The sequence below is a fragment of the Gymnogyps californianus genome, chromosome 1 (assembly GCF_018139145.2).
Source record: "Gymnogyps californianus isolate 813 chromosome 1, ASM1813914v2, whole genome shotgun sequence".
Classification (NCBI taxonomy): domain Eukaryota; kingdom Metazoa; phylum Chordata; class Aves; order Accipitriformes; family Cathartidae; genus Gymnogyps; species Gymnogyps californianus.
The window spans coordinates 125003787-125022373 of NC_059471.1; the positions used below are offsets into that span (position 1 = coordinate 125003787).

The 18587-nt window shown below is 40.0% G+C and overlaps 2 protein-coding genes across 2 annotated transcripts in view; both read left to right on the plus strand.

The window, feature by feature from the left end:
* The window catches only part of CMSS1 (cms1 ribosomal small subunit homolog), a 247714-nt gene extending 245401 nt beyond the window's left edge, over positions 1–2313 (plus strand). The window contains 1 exon segment of the mRNA XM_050893432.1: positions 1605–2313. Within this exon segment, the coding sequence (XP_050749389.1) occupies positions 1605–1688 (84 nt within the window). The 3' untranslated portion in view covers positions 1689–2313.
* Positions 2314–3038: 725 nt separating this feature from the next.
* LOC127026972 (cell cycle control protein 50C-like) lies at positions 3039–12033 on the plus strand. Its single transcript, XM_050912291.1, has 7 exons — positions 3039–3251; positions 4080–4190; positions 5469–5570; positions 6971–7061; positions 9314–9451; positions 10462–10671; positions 11770–12033. The coding sequence occupies exons 1-7, from the start codon at positions 3039–3041 to the stop codon at positions 11955–11957; spliced, it is 1053 nt and encodes a 350-aa protein (XP_050768248.1). The 3' UTR covers positions 11958–12033.
* Positions 12034–18587: the final 6554 nt, after the last annotated feature.

Here is an 18587-nt window from a genome sequence, read left to right on the forward strand (position 1 = left end):
CCAAAAACGTAATTTAGAGAATTGGCAGTTTGATGTACTAATTTCTTTCATCCTGTATTAGTTGTAGAGGCAAAATTGTACCCTTAAAATTAGAAATGAGATATACTGACCTATTTTCTGTGCAAACCTCCATTGTCAATAATTTCTTTGCGTATTTAAGGTGCTGCATTGCTAAATTTCATTGTAATTACACCAGAAAGCAAGAACAGCTGGAAGCACGTATCCATTCTACTTGCTGTTTCTGTACTCACCTGATGTTCAGTGGAGAATTATGTACACAGTGGTATATTCTGATAAATATATGAATTTAAAAACACATGAACCTTCCCACATGACATTCCTGTATCCCATCATATCCACATAATGGATGGTGCCCTGATCCACTGCTCTCTCAGTTGCCTCAACATCTCATTGGTTAATGCTGTTGGATTTTTTTTTTCTCTGTTTCTGTGTCTCCCGCTTCATTCATCCCAAACAATGGAGAGAAGGAAATAAAAAGAAAGCTCACAAAGACGAGGAGTGAATGAGTTTATCAGACTCTGTCTTGGCACAATGGAGTTATACTAAAGCATAAAGGTTAAATAAAAATTGATCGTATACTTTCTGATGTGACCAAAGGACAAGCTTCCTGCTTTGAAAGTTTTGTGTATAGAGGTCGATGGCAATACAGAGCTGTCTCAGCTCCTCAAATTACTCATTCATAAGATTTAAATGGAATTTTTTCAAGAAAAAATAATATTGTATTGTCTGCAAACAATACAAACACTGAGCCTTGAGTAAGTTTGAAAATACAGAAAGTTTAAGTTTCAGGCTTCATGAAAGTAAAAAGGTTTGTAAGGAATGGACTTGTGATAGAAAGACAACTGTTTTCACCCTCACATAGCACATCCAGTGTGGAATAGAGATTGGTCAGGCTTTCTCACATCATTTATTCCTGTGCAAAGTGGAGGCACAGAAGGATATAATCCTGAGAGAAAACTTGCAAATAAGTTATTTGTAAGTGGGAAGAGGGAGCTATAAGGAGACTCTGGACTAACCATGATGACAGAGAATCTTGTGTTCCTGCTGAAATATGTAGTCAATATTTACTCTCGAGTACATTTGTCTTTTATCTTTAGATAAGCAATAAGCTACAGCCATATCCGTGTTATAAACCAAAGTACTTTGCATGCAGCACATGTAGACCTGACCTTCGTGCTCACTTTCATTCACGTGTCTCAGACACAGACAATGTTGTGGCTGTTGCAGTGCAGTACTGCCCTTGGACCACTTGATACTGGTTGATATTCTGGAAAGTCCCATAGGGATTTTGCAGCCAAGAATGGACCTCTTGCTGTGGCATGCTGTATCAACTCCGTACCAATGACAACTTTTCTGTAGCCATGTTAGATGGGACTTCACAAGCCGTAGTTGTACTTTAGGATTGCAGAGCAAATGCTAGATATTTTACAAAATGGAAATATTGTAGAGCTCAGGACCTTGTATGGGAACCTCTTCTTTAATTTCTAGTCCTATAGTAAGGTGCCTGAGTAAATAAATAGTGGTATTTAGCCAAAGCATTATCAGTAACCTTTGATGCTTTCTTTGATTTTTGTTTTCTTCAGATAAAGAAAGAAACAATTGACCTACTGGAGATGAGTATTATAAAGCTGTGCAGAGAAGGGTCTGTGAAGCTGGGACTCTTTTAATGGTTTTACCAACAAGGAAGTCATTTGCAGCTGCATTTTACTGTTATCATGTCTGCAACTGGCAAGTGATTAGCAAGTGATGGAATCAAGAATTTTGACTATTCAGAGGTCTATCAATACAGAAAGAATGCACACTGCAACTTAGAGTTTCCTTTTCTTTTAATAATAAAACAGAAGTTTTGTTTGTAGTTTTAGTATGATTTTTATTGCAGGAACAATGTGATACTGAAATGAGAGTTACATTGCGTTCACCTGCTAGATTTACTACTATATGTCACTTTTAAGACTTTGAAGATGAGCAAACTTGGGTGTGAAAGTCTTTGTACAACTCATTTTTCTGTTATCTCCCTCTGCTGTCCCAAAGGAGACATTTACTTCTCTCACAAGAGTGGTAATCTAGTTCTTGCCCTTGAGAGTCTTTGAAAAAGTTGTATGAATTCCAGTAATTTGTCAAAAAGGTATTTTTCACCTATCTGTTCTAGAGCTGGCCAACTGCTGTTTTTTGCTATTACGTGATAAATTATCTGTATATTATATTGAGACTTTATTTTGACTAAACTGTTGAAGTGTGCAAAAAATATTCTGTTTGTCCATTTAAATTAAAAGGAGATGATCTCTGGGTGATTCTTTTGCCATTGTGGATAGTAGGGAATGGATGGATTTTTTTCAGAGGACAAGATGAATAGAGGTGAGCAAATCATCAGCATCTTGGAAAGCCATTGATCCAAATCATATGTTTTGAGAATGAGTTGCCCTTTCGTGATAAAGAACACGTAACCTTTTTACAACTTTAAATTGCATCTGAATCAATAGCAATGATTGTAGTAGGTTAAGAAAATTTATTTGATCTTCCAAAGCAATGTTTTCTGTCTAGTGCTGTCTCAGCACCTGCAGTCCTCCGCAATGGCATCCAGTGCAATTGCGGTAGAGCTCCTTTCATTGTATGCCATGCCTGTTAGCTTGGCAGCTATGGAAGTGAAGGGAGAAGAAATAATGCATCTGAGATTACACAGAAATTCCAGTATAGCTGGCGGTATCCCTGCAAATGAATAAGTCATAACAAATCCTACTGAATTGCGGGGTAGGAAAAAGCATATATTTAAGCTTTTCCAGGAGGCATGAGCTGGACACCCTGACCAAAGTATACAATCGTTTGATTGGTACAAGCTGATCATGGGGATCCAGGCACAAATGTAGAAAATGAGGAAGAGAGAGATCTAGTTAATAAGTAATTCCTGGCCATAATGCAGGTTTGAACAAACAACACAGTCTCTCAACAGTAAGGATAGTATCTCAGCTTAGACACTCTCCAGCACAAGTATATTGTTCCCTCCTCTCACCAAGAAGAAAATGAAAAACAAGGCAAGTTTTCTTCCGCAAGAAGGAGAGGCACGTCCTTCCAGATGTCCGGATAACAGTGCATTCAAACAACAGAAGCTACCAGCCTGGAAGCCCCAGCTTACCATTGCGACTGTGCTCTCCAGCTTCTTTCTCACAGGCGTGTTCTGCCTTTCTGTGGGAGTCTGCCTCATACTGTCCGCAAACAGTGTCAGAGAAATCCAGGTTTGTTTGGGGGTGGTGTTCTTAGATATTCTATGAAGAAGAAACTGGGCTACATTTGGAGGGAAAAGACTTTGAATTTTTGCTTCTGGATAAAGATGATAATAATGGCTTCATGCCTTGGACATGTGTCCAGCAGCCAGTATTCCTGTGAAAATCCTCAGAGATAGTTGGTCACTGATAAAATCTGAGTACTGAGTGGTTAACTGGGTGGTAGTATCTGAAATATGGGTGGTAGTTACTGCCACTGGCTGGTAATATCTGAAATGTTGTCATTATTTCCTGGGTTTTTGAAGGGAAATAAACTAATCCCTTTGATAGTGTTTGCTACTAGAAGAACACATTTGCTGGGGCAAAATCTTAAAATGCAGAGAGCCCTGATGTTTAAATGCCTCCTGGAGGCAAGGTTGGTTAGACCTGTGATGGTGTTAATAGACTCCTGGTTGGAGCCAACGCTCAGCATTACATCCAGGCTGTTCAGGAGGGGTGGGCCATAATGGGTGTGGGGATTTGTCAAGCATTACTTGGTCAGCCAGATCAAGCTGCAGAAGTGTTCTTCACTCAGCAGTCCTTTGCCGAGGAGCAGATGTGGAGGTTCTGCAACAGTCAGCAAAAGGCTCTAAAGCAGCTTTAAACTAGGGATAAAATTTGTGAATGTTCATTGAGGCCAAGTCCTGATTCTCTGCCTCTGTCAATTTTTAACAATGTTTTTGGCAGTCCAGAGTCACTTAGAAGAGAACTGCTCTGAGAAGTGTTGGAGATAAACCACTAACCTTTTCCTGTGTGCATGTTCTTTATTACAATATCTCTGCTTGTTCACTTCTCTGACAGATTGATTATTCAGATAAATGCTCAGATTGTTCAAAACTCCGTGAAAATTCCTCTAATTGGAATAAGGAATGCCACTGTTCTGTTAATTTCACGCTAAAGGAAGATATATTGGTAAGTGGATGTGAGAAACCAACTCAAGTTGCGTAATACCTCCTGTTACTTACATCCCTATATGATAAAATACACTAATTCTGTTCTGTAGAGCTCCTGACTAAATTTTCTTTGTACCTTTTAAAAACATGAAATACTCAAAACATTACACTTTTGCCTTTGCTATTTGTTTTGGTACATGTTAAAAATAATCAAGATCAGGCTACCTCTGTCCTTGGTTGGGAGATGTCCAAGGAGAAGATGGGGATGGAGGAAATGGTGTTTGATTGTATGGAGGTGACTTCTCTCTGTCTCTCTCTCTTTAAGTCAGTAGCAAACCCTTGCCCTTGGCCTGGGGTTAGTTGTTACTGTACTGCTAAGCTCTCAAATGAGAAGGAAATCTGAAGCTCTGACCACTTGTCATAAGTAAACTCCTGTAGTCTTTTTTACGAGGGTTATGCTGTTAATCCCCAAGGTCCTTGAAATAATTCAGGTCTAGCAATGTCATTCTGCAGTTTCATTTGGGAAAAGTATCCTTAATTTCCTGTCCTAAACTACTGGGTCATGTTGCTAAGACTGTTAAAATGCTTCATGTTCCGCCAAAGAAATCTTATGCTTAGTACTGCATAAATGATCCCTTAAAATTACAGTGCAATTTTAAATTATAAAGTCACTTTAGGGTTCTTCAGTATTGAAGAGGCTGTTAAAATACTCTGTAATTCTTCAGATTACAGTGATGTTTGAGATGAGAAGTTTATTTAACTGAATAATTTTTTTTTATAGTTTAATAATCCTCTTTCTTGCTTGTATTTGCCTGCCTAGCATTCTCCTTTTAATTACAGAACTAAACTTTCCAAAGGGTTCAAATAATTGATGAGAGGCAGCCTTATTTTTCAAAAAAATCTGAAGGAATTAAGAGCTGACAGGTACTTTTTGAAGTTTTTTGTGCACCTTCTTTTATGGAAAATGAGCATCTGTCTCCACAAAATTATTCATTGTCATTGCAGGTTCATGGCCAAGCCGTGCCATCTTGAGTAAAATAATAATCAGGCATTTTTATTTTAGGTTTCATTTGGTGATTTAAAGTATGTTTAATTTTGTGCCAAAATACTAAAACTTTCAATTGGGGTAAAGACTAGATTCTAGCCAGTGTCCGCTGAAGTAATTGCTTAGAGTGTAGTTACCAACACTTAATTATGAATTGAGTACTCTCTTCCCCTCTCTTTTTTAGCAAGTAATAGGATTTTTCTTTGTCTGCATGAACTCACCTTATTGAAGGGACTTATCCTTGAATTCTAGGGTGATGTTTTTATGTACTATGGCCTGCAAAACTTCTATCAAAACCACCGTCGATACGTGATATCAAGAAGTGATGGGCAATTGTTGGGTCGAAATGTGAATGTAAGTTTTCTTCTTCATATTATGAGATCGTGAGTCTTTCCATCAGGTGCATCTTTGGCCATATGGAGAGCTAACAAGGCGTAACTGTAAGTGTGTTAAGATGGCTCTAGGGAATAATAAGAAGGTACAGATTTTCAGTTTGGTCTCTGCTTTTATGATTGTTAGGGCCATTATGTCTAATAAGTTAATAGGAGAGAAAGATTGATGGGATAAATAAAAGATGTCAGTCCAGTGTTGCAGTTCTCAAACCTGCACCTTGTAGGGATGCTGATTAAAAATACATTGTCCTTTTCAAATAAATTTACAGAAAGCTTTTCCTTCTAGTGTTTTCAGTCTTAGCCAGAAATGTTTTAAGCTGTGCTTTTATTATAGGGTTAGGGAATTAAGTTATTCTAAGTCTTTCATTTTGCCATCTGGCTTTGGAAGCAGACAAGGAGCAGGAAAAGGTTTATGGTGAAATAAGTGATCATGTAGCATTCTCAGTATGCAACTTAGAGGTCTAAAGAGGAGGCTAGACAGCATCACCTGCAGCAAGCCTGCATAAGGAAATTGGAGAATGCAATCATTGCATTCAGTTTTTTTACTTACAAATCTAAAACTTGTTTTCTTTGGCTTAAAAGTAGCATTTCTTAATATACACACAGTCCACACACTGTCCTCTCAGTACCTATGATGATTGTGCCATAATAATCTGTTTTTTCTATAAAATGCTTCTCGTAACTCTCAAGCCATGTTCCCCGTTGTCGTGGTTTAACCCCAGTCAGCAACTAAGCACCACGCAGCTGCTTCCCCCTCCCCCCTCCCAGTGGGGTGAGGAGGAGGACTGGGGAAAAAAGTAAAACTCATAGGTTGAGATAAGAACAGTTTAATAACTACAGTAAAATATAATACTAACAATAGTAATAATGAAATATAGTAATAATAATAGTAATGAAAAGGAATATAACAAAAAAAGGCGGGGGGGGAACCAGTGATGCACAATGCAGTTGCTCACCACCCGCTGACCGATGCCAGAGCCACGATCCGCACCTCCCGGCCAACTCCCCCCTGTTTATATACTGGGCATGACGTTCCATGGTATGGAATACCCCTTTGGCTAGTTCAGGTCAGCTGTCCTGGCTATGCTCCCTCCCAGCTTCTTGTGCACCTGCTTGCTGGCAGAGCATGGGAAACTGAAAAATCCTTGGCTTAAGATAAGCACTACTTAGCAACAACTAAAACATCAGCGTGTTATCAACATTATTCTCACACTAAATCCAAAACACAGCACTGTACCAGCTACTCTATTTATAGATAGAAATATAAAATAGAAATTAACTCTATCCCAGCCGAAACCAGGACACCCATACAAACAAAACCCCCAGGTTCTGTGCCTGATTGTTCTGTGACCTTGAATGCAGATTCAGAAGAGCTACTGCGCGCCCTTCAGCACCTACCGAAATGGGACGCCCATGGCTCCGTGCGGTGCTATTGCCAACAGCATATTCAATGGTAAGTAGGTACCTTCCACATCTGCCTTACTAATTTCCACTTGAAACTATTCTGTTACCCCAATCCAGCTGAGTCCTGATATTGCAAGGTCTCCGTCTTTCTCCCACAAAAGGTTTTGTTTGGAGGTGCTACTGTGGTGAATATGGGGCTCTGCTTCCTACTGTTCAGTAACTTGCCCCTCATTTTGAAACTGAGGAAGATTTTTCATTTAGTAAGGCCCTCTTCAATGTGAGTATACAACAGGACTGAGGAATTGAGTCCCTGGTGAAATAAGAAACGATGATACAACAGATTTAGTGTACTTCCTTGCTAAAAAATACATTCTTGTACAGTGATGGGAGAGCCCAGATTCTGCTTTCCCACAGTGGTGTGCTTAGAAGGAGGTGACATGTTCTTCACATTGGTTTGGACCTTTGGATCTATGCAGTTGCATTTTGTTCTTTGAATGCGGGAAGCATACATAGTCTTACTCAATTCGATCCCAGGTTTGATCTTGTTTGTAGTAACCTAGTGGGCATAATCTGCCTATGAGTACATTTAGGCTGAAACCTAGAGGGCTCCTAGCCATGAATACTGGCAGATTTCAGAATGGATTTATTTGGGAGGAAAGGAGACAGAAAACTTCTACAGACTTTTCTCCCCTACCCCATCCTTTTTGTGTGCCACCCCCCCCCCCCTTTTTTTAAACCTGTTCCATGCAGCAGTTTTTGGCAATGCAGCAGCTGTTTTGAAGCAGCTGAGCCACCCACACCAGAGGACTTGCGAAGGGCAGCTGCATTCAGTAACTTCTAGATCCATTTGATTTTCATATGCCTGTGCGCCCACCTGCTCCCCTGGAAGTCTGATTTACTGGACTGGGCTCAGACCTAGACCAGCAAAGCTACCTGCGTGCAGTCCACACTGTTCTGCAGCCCTGGCTGCAGGACAGAATGCTCCAGCAGAGAACTAGAAATAGTAAGATTTTAAAATGCTGAGGGTAAACCTCCCAGTGTCTGCCTTTGCACCTGTCCTTAGTGCACAGTATGACGAAAGGTTCCAGCTGCTGGTGATGTGGGGGAAGGGGGTGATGTCCGAATTCCCCCTCTGGTAGCTGCTTTCTGTCCCTCTGCTGTGAAAGAGGGTGGTTGCCATTCACTTTTGACAGTTTAGCCGGTTGTCTAATTGCTCTGTAATCTTGTTTTGTAAAATGAGGAAGATGGCCAAGTTCCTGCCATGGGAAAGGTTTTTAACCAAAACTAGCAGGTAAGGGAGCAGTCAGACAAGCAGTTAAGCAGGCAGAGCTCAGAGAATTGCAACTCCTGTTAATAAACTAGTGACAAACAGCTGGGGAGGTAGTGGAGCACAGAATAATCACTAACTCAGAAGAGTGTGTCTGAGCCTTAAGGAGCTGTGTGAACACAGGTTTTGTAGCAGGATGAAAAAAAGTATGTTTTCATTGATGCTCATGCAGTTGAGTTGTGTTTTTCATGTTTCCTAAAAAGCAGCCCCTCCCCATCTATATCATCTAACTATCCCTGCCTGTCATCTCATTGGCTGCCTAGGTATTTACATAGATGTTAATGAGACCTATAATGTTTTTGCCTTATGTTAAACTAATCTAAGTAGGAAGATATAATGGATAAAAACAAGTGCTTTTTGCCCACCGAAACAGGATGGCACGGTTAAGCACAATTTTAACTAAATGTTTTTTGATTGAAGGAAGTGTTCATGTCCAAGTTGGTAGACAAGGTCTAATTAGCATAAAACCAAAGCAAAATTTTCTCCAAAGGATCATGGATTCCCTTGATTGTGATTTCACCTCTCCCCTGTTCCCTGAAAACATGTTATATATAGCAAAGCAATCAGTTCAGGACAACTGTCAAAGAAATTCTAGGGAAAACGAACTAGGAGAGTAACTTCTGTAACTAGCTAGAGAGCTCCAAAAGTGCTTTTGAAAGAAGTTAGTCACACAGGAGTTGATGGACCTGAGATACCTGCACATATTTCTACACAGGGATTCAAGAGGATTACTGGTAGGAGCATGTTCAGTCTTTAAAACTTCAGCAGTTCTAAGGCTCTGGAACCTTAATTCTTCTTGTGGCTGTGTGCTTCTACAGTGCTCTGTACACAGTTGTGATGAAACCTTTCCCAGGATTTTCTTTTGTTTTCTATTCACTTGAAGGATGCTTCAGTGTGGCAGTTTTTGTTAGTCATGCTGGTGATTAGAATGACTGTCTTTTACTCATACATATTGCTGCTTGTATTCCCTGCAGATACTATCGATCTTTTTTACAATCTTAACTCATCTGTTATGCAAGTACCACTGCTGAAGACTGGAAACAGTTGGTGGACAGATAAAAATGTGAAATTTCGTAATCCAAAATCACACAATCTCTCTTCTGCATTTGCAGGTAAGAATGGTTCCACTGGTATTCCTTATTTTTCAATGGCTTCCCTACCTCCCCCCCCGGTGTGTGAGGGTCTCCCATTCTGAGACAAATTGCCTTTGGGCAAAATACCTCCCAAAGCAGGTTGGAGAAGCAGCTTTAGAGGGTGACTGAGAGCAGAAGACCCAAAATATCACTTTTTTTTTTTTTTTTAATCACTGACCACAGAAATTGGGAGAAAGTGGTTTTGGAAGACTGAAGTTAGCCTACGTCAACACCCTTCTGTATAGTTTTTTGTAAAGCTTAATCTGTCCAGAGAAAGCAAGGATGCAGTCACTTTATTTTTTCCTATTGAAAATGTCTATGAAGGAGAATTGCATGTCACATCTTTCCTTCTTCATGCCTTTGCAGATTCTTAGGCAGTTGTGAGACAAGTGAGACTGCCATTGTCACTAGTTCTTTCAAACAGCTGTTTCCTAGGACTGTTTCTTTGTTATGGTTGATCTGTATTGAAGTGGAACTAAAAGCTCCCTATTCTGGATCAGGGCAGTGCTGTGCTGGATGCAATATGCAAGAGTTAATTATCTAAGTCGTTTTCATATGACAGATTCTAAATATCATAGGCTGTGCCGTTAGACTGCAAAAGGTGCCTTTCTGGTTGTACAGGAATAAACTAATGTATAAAAATGAAGGCAAGCTCCTCATTATAGAGAGCACGTTGCTTGCTGAAGAGGCAAGAACCCAGAATGAACAATATTTTCATTTGTTCAAGTCACTGTTTTTCTTGTGCTTGAAGTTTCTAATGTGTGGCAACCCCTGGGTACTGTTAAACTCTGTTCATTCATGTTTGAGGTAAGTGGAGATGCTTGGGTGAAACGTGTTATCTAGCATATATAATTTTTCAATACTGGACAGAGTCTTGTGTCTTTTTCATATCTCATATTCTGTGTTGGTTGCGGGTAGGCCAGAAGTTAGTCACCGACCACTGTTTTTACTGACAGTATGTCTTCCCTGGTTTCTTTCTTTTTCATCAGGGACAGAAAGACCTCCTTACTGGCATAAACCAGTATATTTGTTAGATGAGGAAGATGAAAGGAACAACGGCTATGTAAATGACGACTTCATTATCTGGATGCGAGTGTCAGCCTTTGCTACATTCAGAAATCTTTACCGTCGTGTCAGACGGATAAGGCAGTTTGCGGATGGCCTCCCAGCAGGGAATTACACTTTTCGTATTTCCTATAGTATCCTTTCATATTATCCAAGACTATTAGTTACGATGAGATGGAAGTGGATGGAGCTTTGTATAGTAAAACGGCAAAGAAACTGAGCAAAACACCCCAAACTAAATCACCTTGAAAAGACCTAGTTTTGAGGGTGATGAGACATGACAAGTGGATTTTCTTTAGCCCGTGCAGATGGAGTTAAGACATGTTACTCAAATGGCAGCACATGACTTTGGAGTTTACTTCTGAGGGGGCTACTTTTGGCTGGAGACAGCACATGGGAGCTTTACACAAAGGGTAAAACTGAAGAGTGGGAACCTGAAGAGATGGTTGAAGATGTTGTTTTAGCTGAAATATTTAGTAGTGGCCTAATCAGATGTGTAGACACCCTTACTGGGATGCACAAAGTGCCAGAGGTATCCCTGCCGTGGAGAGCTGTGCGGGATGCCTGTGTCAGCAGAGCCCTCTGGCGGATTTGGGCCTTGTGCTGACAGGAACTTTTGTGCTGGTGAAAATGCACTCTCACACTGAACAGGGTGAACTTTGCTGACTAAAGCACTTGTTTTGTCAGCAGGAGTTATGTCAAGATGACTATAAATTTCTCTTCTCTCTCAGCCGACAGAGCTATGATTTTAAATGTTGTAGCACAGTTCTATTCTGAAAGCTTCCACGTGGAGAGGTGAAAGGTAAAATCATGTAACGTTCTGGGTAGACAACATATTAGGTAGAGGTGAGCACTTCCCCTCAGGGAGAATATGTGGAGTATCATCATGATAAGCTGCCCAAAAGGCTCATTTTCAACTGAGTTTTCATAGCAAATTAACACACTAGCAGTTACATAAATTATGAATCTGAAATGTGTAATGTAAAAAAAAAAGTATTTCCATGTTCACACAGAGACTATCTAAAATAACTGGATTTCTTACCACCAGCTGCTACTGGGTTTTTGGACCCAGAATAGGAGAGACATCACAGATCAGTTAAAGGAATTTTTGCAGCAAATGCAGATGGAAAGGTTTTTATGCCTTGGAAAGGTTTTGAGCATTTACCACTACATTTTCTCCTCCTGGAAATAATGTAAACTTTGTTAGTGAAACCTTAACATCCTTCTATCAGATTTCCCTGTTACCAAATTCAAGGGGAGGAAGCATGTGATTCTTTCAACCGTGGTATGGAGCGGAGGAAGTAACCCATTCCTGGGAATTGCCTACGTGGTCTCTGGCACAGCAGCAACGCTGACAGGTTTTGTCATAACTGCCATCCACTTAAAGCTCAGAAAAAAGAAAACATACTTTCAGAAGTAATAAGGTTCCCTGGCTTTCTGAACAAAGGCAAAGGTGTGCTGTGAACAAAGAACATGCAGCACAGACCTTTCATTCTTTCCCCTGAGCTCTGGATGTGTTTCAGTAACAGGTTTGGTGAACGTAAGCAAATTGAGGGGCAGTGCTATTCCATCATCCAAAACCAAACTTACCTGAGGCTGCATTCTTATTAATGTATGTGTGTTCCTAAATTTGTTTCCTAGGAAACTTGTAGTGAAATGAGCTTCAAACAACAGATAGTGTAGTGGGTTAGAATTGCAATGGCAAAGAAATTATATGGTTCTAATGTCTGGCCAGAAGTAAGGGTCCATATTCATTTCTTACTCAGCCATTAATTCAGACAGTATTTTTCTTGACTTAAATGGAGCTTTGGATGGGTAAAAAGTGAGGTCTTGATCCAACAAAATGCTTAAGCAGGTAGAACTTGGTGCTAAAATCTGTTTGTGGGCCACATGCGTGGGCTGAATGGCTTGGCTTACGTTTTATATACCTTTATATACCTTTTTCAGCTATCCTGAAAAAGCAACCAATTTAGCGCAGCATATTCATCACAGTTTTATACTCAAGTTATGATTGAATACAGCGCATTTTTTAGGAGTTTGGAGTTTGTTTAAACCCAATTTATTGGTTTTATCTAGAGATAAAACTACTATCTACTGAGACTAACCTGCAAAGATAGAGGGCATCAAAACACTGATTTACATTTTTTAAAATTATGATTTAATAGAAAGCTTAAATTTAAAACTCCCTTAATACTAAACATCTTAGCAGAAACATCTACCTAATATAACTATTAGGCCATAATTGCAGTCCTACCTACCCGACCCTTCCACGCAAAAGTTCACAGACTTATGTGACATGAAATGTCTCTTCCCCTTTCAAGCCCCCATTTCTGTGGTGTGGTGACTTATTGTCAATAGAAAACAAAGCATCAGAAAATCTGCCAACTTAATTTTCAGAAAGTAAACACTGCAGTTCGTGAATAGGCTTATCAATTTTCATGTTTCATGTTCAAAATTTTACACATTTAGGAGTTATTTCCAGTCTCTCACAAAATGTAGGAAGAGCACGGAAGAATTTAGGTCAAGTATACCATGGTACATCCAAATTTTTTTAAATAATTGTTCTGTTGCAAAAGTGCAAATGGAATAAAATACTTTAATTCCTTTGTAAGTATTCTGTGTGCCTTACCTCCCCCTCCCCTAAAAAAACCTCCACACTAAACAAGAAAGAAATCACAGACTAGAGCAAGAGAAGGGAATGCGGCACAGGGAGGCTGTGTGCCACTCTCAAGGACACCCCCCGTCTGCTTTTAAAAGTGTCTCAGGCACTTAGGAGCTCGTGACCTTTGACAGATGGCCTCTGGTGAATCTGTTTGCAGCCACAGAAGGTACTGTTTCCATTAATCTCTGCTTCATAATTGTGCCATGAGCAGCAGAAGGGGTGCTGCTCATGTTCACAGCCCAGCCTGTTAGTACAATTTCGCTCCATCAATGGTTTATGCTGACCTGCTGGGCTAAGGTGGGTGGCCCCGTCTGCTCTTCCTCGTTGGGGCCAGTCACGTCCATCAGAAAGCTGTAGAAACGGGGTTCCAGTATTTCAAACCCTTGCATCTAAATCTGTCAGGAGATGTGGGAGAATCCTACCCCTCACTGCACCGGACAAGACAGAGCATGAAGCAGTACGTTTTGCAATGCTTAAGCTCATTAGTCTAAGTCACTTTTAACAATGAGACGTGCTCCTAAACCTTTTCAGTCCTTTTGAAAATGTAATCCCATGCAGCCGTCTGGAAAGCCCTGATGGGAGTTGCTGCCAAAGCTGAACTTAGGATTTCTGGCTCCAAACAGACCACAGGAGCCTCTTTCTTTTTCTCTTTCTTCTTTCCTTCTTTTTTTTTTTTTTTTTTTTTTTTTTTAAATCCTCCAAGAAACTGACTTTCAGGAAATGATATGTCATCTGGGTGGTTAAATCACAGTGCAGTTGTCACTGAAGTCTCTGGTAAAAATGTTAGTAAAAGGAGACTGAATAATGAGGTATGTATTTCAGTGAGTCAGTGTCTACCAGTAAAAAAACTTATTTAGAAAACACAGTCTAGCAAGTAGTGCCCATTATCTCCCAGAGGTTTGTGCAAGAACCTCTTCTCTTGAAATGTATGTTGTCTTCAAACCCCTCCACAGGGAAAACCTGTCTTCAAACAAATCTTCCTCTTTCTGTTATTCCGGAAGTTGTCTAAGTCTTTGTTTATAAACCCAAAACCTCTTTTTCATCTTACTGCAGCTTTAAACACATCTTACATCTTTCTTGTACCCTCTGAACAATGTCCTTGGAAGCTGCTGCTGGGGCTCTGGCAGTTACTGTTGTTAACTCGGAGCAGCTCTGCAGTGTCTGTCTTGTCATTCAGGATTGTGCTGCCCAGACCGGAGGAACGGGAATGGCAGTTCTGATGAACTACTCCCAGCAGATGGAATCTGCCTTGCTCAAAAGGGTGGAAAATAAGTTTTAGCAACCTCCTTACACTGCCTTTTGTGCCAGTGCTACAGCTATGCTGTTGGTCTGCCCCTTGTGCCAGAGCTTGCATGAATGTGCCTTTTCAAGAAAATTTTGTAGGTGTGTTCCTCAGTGCCCACATTGGGGAATACTCCTCTACCTATATGAAATGTTTATTGGAATTGTTTTATGCTGCTGCTGCCTTATTCCCTTGTGTGCAGGGGCTGAACAGAAGTGAGAGCCCTGGCTGAAGGATTGGCCTAACATACAGAAAGACAGTAAAAGCCATCATTAACTGCTCCTTGTTGTGGCATGTCTCAGGGGATTGTCCCCTTTTGTCGGCTGCTGATACCAGCAGGAAGCATGATTCCAGACAAAAATCCAGTGTGATTTTGAATTAATTTATTCTGGCTATTAGGAGATTGTTAAGTCAAATTCATCAGGGAAAGCACACTGAGATTTGGAGAGCAAAGGTATGAAGGAACCAGAGATGTTGCACTTCTACTGAGGTACAAATTGCTTTTAGAATACCTGGAGTGTCATGACAAATACTGTGTCTTTGGCATGGCACTGTTTTTGCCTTGCATGTTCAATTTTATGAATTAAGATTATGTGTCTTGAGTAAAGAAAAAAAAATAAAGCTTTGGTAAAACTTTTCAAAATTGAATTTTAATTAGCTTATCTATAAAGCATACTTCCACCAATAGTAAGTGGGCCTTTTTCTATGAGAGATTAATTTATGTAGACAGGTCAATTCAGTACAAAGATGTCCAGGTTTAAGATTGCTGAATGAAATTAAGAGCTGTACCTGGGAAGTGTAAGTCAACAGCACCACTGAGAGTGCTACATCACTAAGCCATAAAAGACTTATTGCCATTATTTGTAGTATTTTGGCATATCAAAATTAGTAAATTGGTTGAATCCCTTTCCTACAGATGCCAGTCCTTCAGAAAATAGCAAAATACTAAAAAAAGTATTTTTTGCTTTCAAAGGAAAACACTAATTCCTTTGTTACTGCTACTTTTGAAGCCTTATCTTGCATCATTGCTGTATATTCAGTCCCTTTGAGCTGATGGAACTTTGCCTATTTCCTTCACTCTCAAAAAAAGAAGGATGCATGTCAGAAATGGGGTTTAAGTTTGGTGGACCGAAATTAATGATATCAGAGATGCTTAAAGTACTAGAAAGTGCATTTTTTTCTTTTCTTTTCCCCATCTTTTTTCTAGAACAGATAAATAAAAGAGGACATTATTTATACAATTTTTTTCTTTTGGGGAGTGGATATTTAATAAATGGAAAACTGGACAAAGGATTCCTGTTAGTAGATGTAATCTAAATTTTTATGGTAAACAGGGACTAAAACAGGTGAGCTAAATGGGATGTAAGTTTCTGTGGGTTTTTTTTTAATATAGGTTTTCATTTGTAATTTTGAAGATGACAGTTATACATGGGAACGTTTTATCTTCTGTAGTTCTGTAGTTCAGTTTTAACAGTGGCAAAAATATCTGGAGGTGAAAAGATCCCATTATTATGAAAAACTTATATGCAATTTAAATCTCATTTCTAAATTACAGGGAGGTAGAAGAGAGCGCTGTATTTTAATGTCAAAAACTGGTGTACTACTTTTGGTTACCAGCTCCCTTTAGGATTTAATTTCATTAATGGGATATATATCTATATCTAGAGACATAAAAGTGAAACAGGAGTTACAGGATATTTCAGTAGCACTTCAGTTACAGAATTTTTCCAAGTCTTTTTCAGGCTTTACACTTTCATGCATATATGTCCAGTATCTGTCTGCCTTGGTTGGTTTTTCTGTGTTCTAAACATAGATATTTGCTTAACTCATCTAAAAATAAAGGGATGAGTCCTTCATGTGAAACAGATTAGCATGATCACAGACCTATAGAATCTGGAAAAATTAGTTACATGCTGCATCTATTTTATATAAACAGCTGTGTTGCATGGAGATTATTAATAATAGTGTTTGGATGGGGTGCCATGTATTTTAATGACGCATTACAGTGTAAAAGCTTTTTCTCCTTCCTCTGAGAAATCAAACTAATACCAGAGTAAAGTCAAAGATAGCAATTCAGGGAAGGGAGGGCTTGGAAAGTTTTGATAGTGTAAAGAGAGATTGCATACCAATTTGGATTTAAGTTTAGATCTAAAACAGGAGAAAGCGGTTGCTTGTCACATGATAAGGTGCTGTCTTCCTCAGTTGGGAGCAGTATGGTATGAGAGAGCGAGCTGATTTGAGAGAAACCTATAATCACACAAGGAGGGAGAATAGTGGAAGGGGCAAAGTACTTTTTCTGCTCTTGGATATGGAGGCAAAGAAATTTGGCTGAGCTGCTTAAGATGACAGCATACACTGACATGTGATCTGGAAAGCCCATATGATTTTGGGGAGCAGCCAAGTTAAGTAAAAAAATTTCTAGTTTTTCAATTGAAAGTACACACTCTCTGAACTACGGTGCATAGTTTTTGAGCTAAGGTGTTTTGACTCAGTTCTCTCTAATTGCATTATTCCCTACAATTCCAAGAACAATTTTGTTACGAGCCGGGAGTGCCTTGGGCAGCTGCCTTTGCTTTGGTGGCCTCTTGTTTGCAAGAGAGGAATTGTTGAGCAGTTCTTGTTTGCTCTGTGTCCCGCTTTCTCCCCAGGCTATGGGAAGCCAGGCAGAAGAAAGGTGGGGCTTGTTTGGCTTTTGCTTACATTCATGAGTGCCTGAAAAAAGTTTTATCCCTTTCCCCACATAGCCAACTAGGAGAGGAAAAGGACAATAAGGCTGATTCTGGTCCAGTGCAAGTAGAGGTAATATTTAAATGATATCAAATGGTAATTGCCATAGGTAAAGAAATCAGAATAGCTTATACCCTGGAAAGCTTGTATTTCAGACAGCTCTAATCAAAATATCCGTGTATCTACTGAGTATGTACTATGTACTCTGCTGGCAAACAAGTATGAAACGATGAAAAAAGGCCATTTAGTTATACTCCCACTCAATTGCATCCATTTGCATTAAAGTGCCTAAAATGATCTCTTTCAAAGTGAAACAATTAAAAAAACTTGTGAAAAAACGAAGTCTTCTACTGTGTCAGACCCAGCTACCCAAAGTTATTTGCCTTTTTCCCCATGATGATTCCTGTGTGTTATGAGAAACTGTTCCATTAACAGCTCTGTTAATCCAGTTATAATACTGGGGGATTCAGGGTTTAAGATTAGGTTAAAAGTTATTGAGGTTTCTCAAATAACTTCTATGAATCCCTGGGCTTTCTATGGACTGTATTATTAGTGACAATAAACCTGAAAACACTGGAAAAAAGAAATGTGTCAAAAACCCCAGAACGGTTAAAAGAAAAAGGGAAGGAAGTAGTATCTGCCCGTAGCCCCAGTTGTCACAATGAGTTGACATTTGGGGGGCATGTACTGAGCCACTGTCGCTGCCTCTGAGGTAAAATGTGGCAGTTATTTGAGAGTGCAAGAGAGAGGCATCACAACAGCTCAGGACAATAATAACATCTGCAGTTAATAACACGCCTCCCCACAGTGGGTGTGCCAAGAAATCTGTCACGGTGGCAGAGGACAATGGGACCGTGTCCCCCAACGCTGGGCGGAAGCAGTGATTTAACACTGGACGCCAAGGAAACGCGCCAGTGGTGCTTCATCCTGGTGGGTGGCAGGGTGTGTTTCGAAGTCGTGTAATGAGGTTACAGTCCCTGCATGGGCTGGCTTTTGCTGGCCTGCGTTGTGCCATCCAAAAGTGGGACATCCAGAAGGAGTTTGAGACCACTCCCAGGTGTTTGCTGAAAGCAGTGTGTGCTGCCAGGACGTCTCTACGGCTTGCTATGCTTCTGACCTCTGTAGTGGTCTGAGTTGCCTGCAGAGTTAAAGTACGGAAATGTAGAAAAGGTAAGGGAGCGGGAAGAGCACCAAGGTAGTGCTGTGTGCAGTTTGTCTATTTTGGAGGCTGACAAAATGAGGTACAGTCGTAAGAAAAGCAGCCCATGGACAAATCAAGTGGTGGCACGAGTGCTTTTGCTGATCTGTCTTGGTTCAGATCCTGGGAATTTTATTTACAAACAGAATTTAGGCAGTAAGAGACTTTTGAAGTACTGTCA